This window comes from Sander lucioperca, chromosome 8, assembly GCF_008315115.2.
Source record: "Sander lucioperca isolate FBNREF2018 chromosome 8, SLUC_FBN_1.2, whole genome shotgun sequence".
NCBI classification, from domain to species: Eukaryota; Metazoa; Chordata; class Actinopteri; order Perciformes; family Percidae; genus Sander; species Sander lucioperca.
Window position 1 is genome coordinate 40,840,196 of NC_050180.1, and position 4,541 is coordinate 40,844,736.

Sequence of the window (4,541 nt, forward strand, 5' to 3'; positions counted from 1 at the left end):
TGTATTTAACCCATAGTATTAGGAGCAGTGGACAGCTATACATGCAGCGTCTAGGGAGCAACTTGGGGTTCAATGTCTTGCTCAGGGACACTTTGGCATGTTGCCGGAGGAACCTGGGATTGATTCCCCAACCTTGTGGTTGTGGGGCAACCATTCAACCTCTTAGCAACAAGCCACCCACAAAAAAGGTGCAAAAGAAAAACTGTTCCATGCATGTCTAACTTTAATGCTGGACTGTTGTAATTCCTTATTATCAGGTTTGCTTCAATACGTCTCCAATTCATAATTTACCCAGCTAAGTCTCCTAGAAACTGTTTCTTCACAGTACTGGTTTTCTTGTTTGTCAAGACTATAGGCTACAATCAGGGCTTTAAAATAACACCCGCCAACTGGCCAATAACAACATGCGGACAAAAAGTAACTCTGGCGGGTAACATTTTAAAGTTACTAGCCAATGGCCGGTGATGAATGAAGCAAATAACTCTGCGTCTGTTTGAATTGGCTGGCTGCTGAAATGTTGCCGAATTGGTCTGTTTTCCACCAAGAACTTTGGGCAGTGTTGTGTGTTTGGCTTGGAAACATCATCTTTCTCCAGCCAACACTGCTTGTAGAACTAATCCTACATTTCCCATGAACACCATGTTGTGGCGTGTCATACAACCGTTGGCTACATGTGCCTAGCGTGTTGTATCGATTACGAGCTACGCTGAAACAGAGAAGACAAACAGAACGGTGCAAATTAAATCACAGAAGCTGAATTTAACGTAAAGTTAGTTAGGGAAAACAAAAACCAAAATGTGGTTAATGGAGAATCTGACTGGCTGGTAACTTTAAAAATCTACCAGCCAGGGCGGCCTCTAGCTCACCCAGTAAGAGCGTTCGCCCCTTGTTGGCTGAGTCCTGCAGCGGTTCGAATCTGACCTGCTGCCCTTTGCTGCGTGTCATCCACTTTCTAATAAAGGGAAAAGCCCCAACAAATAATCTTAAAAAAAAAAAAAAAATCTACAAGCCATGTTGGCTGGTGATCAGAAAAGTTAATTTAAAGCCCTGGCATGGGGTACTTTCCATAAAATCATCTCTCAGTGCAAATCAAACCAGCTATTAGGCTAACTGAAATAAAACCATGCCAATCTCTAGGTATGGTGAAGGGGATGTGATGATGTGGGGCTATTTTAATTCCAAAGGCCAAGGGAACTTTATCAGGATGCGTAGTATCCTGGATCCATGAAATAACTGGCCTTTAAAAATAAAGATCTGCCTGCCTCTATGGGAATTTAACATAGGGGTGTACTTACTTATGCCCCCTGTATTTTAAGGAAGAACATTTATTTATTTATGATACATTATTCATTCACAAAGAAAATTGGTGTCCTTAAAGATTGGATTTTTCCTCATTTTTTTTAATTAAGGCATTAAGATCAATTTCCTAAAGAGTATTTTTTTATTCCTCTTTTTAGTCAACTTTAGCATGGGTGTCCTAATTTGTTCACATGACTGTATATATACACAAATCAGAAACTAAAAAAACACAAGTTAAACATAGAATCACACTGCACACATCTTATGCTCAAGGCTGTTGATTTAAATGTCGTTGAATTTATCAGAAGACGAAAATGTTACTGATACAAATTCAATACTGGTAACAAATTAGTTTCTTTGCTACACAAAGAAATGTAAACTTCAGTATGGATTGTGTGACTATGTGATGAGTAAAAAATAAGTATCAAATTATTTGACATGACATTGAAGCAAACAATGATTTTTGTGTAAAAATCTCTAAGTCCGAAACAAATCCTTAAATTAAATACCTTTAAAGAATGAGATAAATCACATCTTGCACTATTTTTTCATAATTAAAAAAGTCATTAGTTTTATTTGTCTTGACTGAACAATCTCTTTAGATGTTTGTAAATTTCTTTCATTTTCAGTCCATATATGATCGGATTAAAAAGAGGATGATACAAAATCATTTGTAAAGACATTATTAAATAAACAGTTTTGGGAAAATTTGTTTCCAGTCGAGCCAGAAGTACATCATATGTAGATAAACAGGAAAAGTTGATTAGAACCAACAGGTGGGGTAAACAGGTCTGTGCAGCTTTTCTCCTGACTTCTCTACTACTTCGATAGGTTATTATAAGTATCCTGGTGTATGTAAAAAGTATAAAGAGAAGAGGGAGAGGTACAACAATTACAAAAACAATCAAGCCATATATATTCTGCATTGTTGAACTCCCACAGTGAAGTTTTTGAACTGTGCTGTTGCAAATTATTCCTTTCAAAACAAAGTAACAGAGCTTTTTATTAACACTCATTAACGGTCCCCCAGAAACCTGACAAGCAGGTAGAATCCAAGCTAAAATCAGGAAAATATAAACAGTTTTTTTTCTCATGATAGTTGGATATTGCAGAGGTTTACATATAGACACATATCTGTCATAAGCCATGACTGACAACAGGAAGAATTCTGAAGAGGCTAGAGTGTAATATATAAACCACTGAAAGAGACAGGCTGAATAAGATATGATCTGTTTTTCAGATAAAAAGTCAATCAAAAGCTTTGGATAGATAGCAGTGCTGTAAATAACAGAGTTGATTAACAAAGCTGCAATGAAAATGTACATAGGTTCATGGAGGGCTTTGTTAATCACTATGATGCCCACAATAGTGGAATTACTGCAAATTATTAGAATATATGCTGTAAACATGATCACAAAATAAAGATATCTGTATTTGTGCAGTTCCACATGCCCATCAAAAGTTATATATGTTACATTTAATTCATTGTCCATTAAGATAGTCTAAAACAAAATGTTAATGAATAAAACAGGTATATTACTAGAAGTCTCATATAACCTGAGATTGTCTTATTTAGTGATCAGTACCTGACCTTGATACGTACTGGTGTAGCCAAACACAGATATTGGATCTGTCATCTGTTTGAGTCTGTGAGAAGTTTTTATCAGACTGCATCAACCTCCATGGACCTCATTACCCTCTCCCAAGGAAAAGCTACTAACATGTAAACAACTTGATCAAACTCTTGAGGCCTGAACTCATAGTTGATGTTAAACTTTGTTTGCTCTGGTTATGTGACTCTGTCATATTTAGAATGACAATCTGGGGAGCTTGGGGAGCTCACCTGGTAGAGCACGCGCCCATGTATAGAGGTTCATTTCGTCGATGCAGTGGCCCAAGTTTTGACTCCCTTTGCTGCATGTCATTCCCACTCTCTCTTTAATGTCTTCAGCTGTCCTATAAAAATAAAGGCCTTAAATGCCCCAAAAAATTATCTTAACAAAAAAAGAACAAAGAATGACACTCTGAGAGCAAAGACCTCCGCAAAGTCCAAAGGTGCATTCACATGGTCCTCTAATTGTCCCATATCGCGAGTTTGAAAGAAGTTTATCTGAAACTTAGTTTGCTAAGGTTATATGAGATCTTCGTCAAGGCGAATGGTCCCATTTCCTAAGTTGGGAAATCGTTCTTTTTACTTTGTTTGTTCATGGGCTTTAAGTCATAACGTGGAAAAAATATGGACGCTACAAAGAAGATGTGTTGTATTTTATTGCTCAAAACATATAAACAACAGGTGATTTTCCCAGTGTGACAACGAAGAGCAAAGGATCTTGTGAGCCATGAAATATTATCAGGAACTAATCTTTCCAATTATACTCACAATGTTAGCGAAAGTGGAAAATAATTTGTGTATATGCACTGTGATTCATATCTACTCCAAAATGTAAAGGGTTTTTCCTTGGTCCATGCTAAACCCTTCTAAGTTTCAATTTAATTAAATTTTAGCAGGAGGATGCATTTGGTGCGGCAGTAACAAGGAATACATTTTCATTTTAACAGGCAGAAACCTTGATCAGAACCTGGCTCTACGTGGGTGGCCATCTGTCTCGACCGGTTGGAAGGGAGAGAGACAGACAGGGAGAGAATATTACCTTACTACAATACTACAATAAATACAGAAATATGACTCAGAAATATAGCAGTGGCAATTAAAGTAACTGTAAAGATAATGGAATTATGACTAATAATAATAATATTAATAGTAGAAGCAGTGTGTGTCAAGCAGGACCAGAGCAGCAGCTATAACCACTATCTAGGTGCTACCACAATCCAAGGAAATCTGTGAGTCAAGAAAGCACAAGGACAAGCACAAAGAAGGAAGAGTTTTAAGCTTACTCTTAAATGTGGAGACAATGTCTGCCTCCCGAACTGAAACTGGGAGCTGGTTCCACCAGAAAGGAGCTTGGTAGCTGAAGACTGGCTCGAATTCTACTTTTGGAGACTCTAGGAAACAAAAGTAACTCTGCAACTGCAACCCTGCAGCGGGGCAGTAGAGTATTATGAACTCTTAAGACCAGTTCAGACCAAAGATTCGCGAGGAGATGAGTTGAAAACGTGCCTGTCTGCAGCGTTTTAAAACCTGCCAGTTTACACCAATGTGACGAGACAAGACGGTGTATCATCTCCATAGCATTGTCTCTTTGTAGTTCCATTCTAACTTCTGACTTTTAGGCTTTTTTGTA

The 4,541-nt window shown here is 37.7% G+C and overlaps 1 protein-coding gene across 1 annotated transcript; it reads right to left on the minus strand.

The window, feature by feature from the left end:
- Positions 1-1,871: 1,871 nt before the first annotated feature.
- On the minus strand, positions 1,872-2,792 carry LOC116046665 (olfactory receptor 10J4-like). The gene has a single exon (XM_031295064.1). It carries the CDS (start codon positions 2,790-2,792, stop codon positions 1,872-1,874), a length of 921 nt encoding a protein of 306 aa, XP_031150924.1.
- Positions 2,793-4,541: the final 1,749 nt, after the last annotated feature.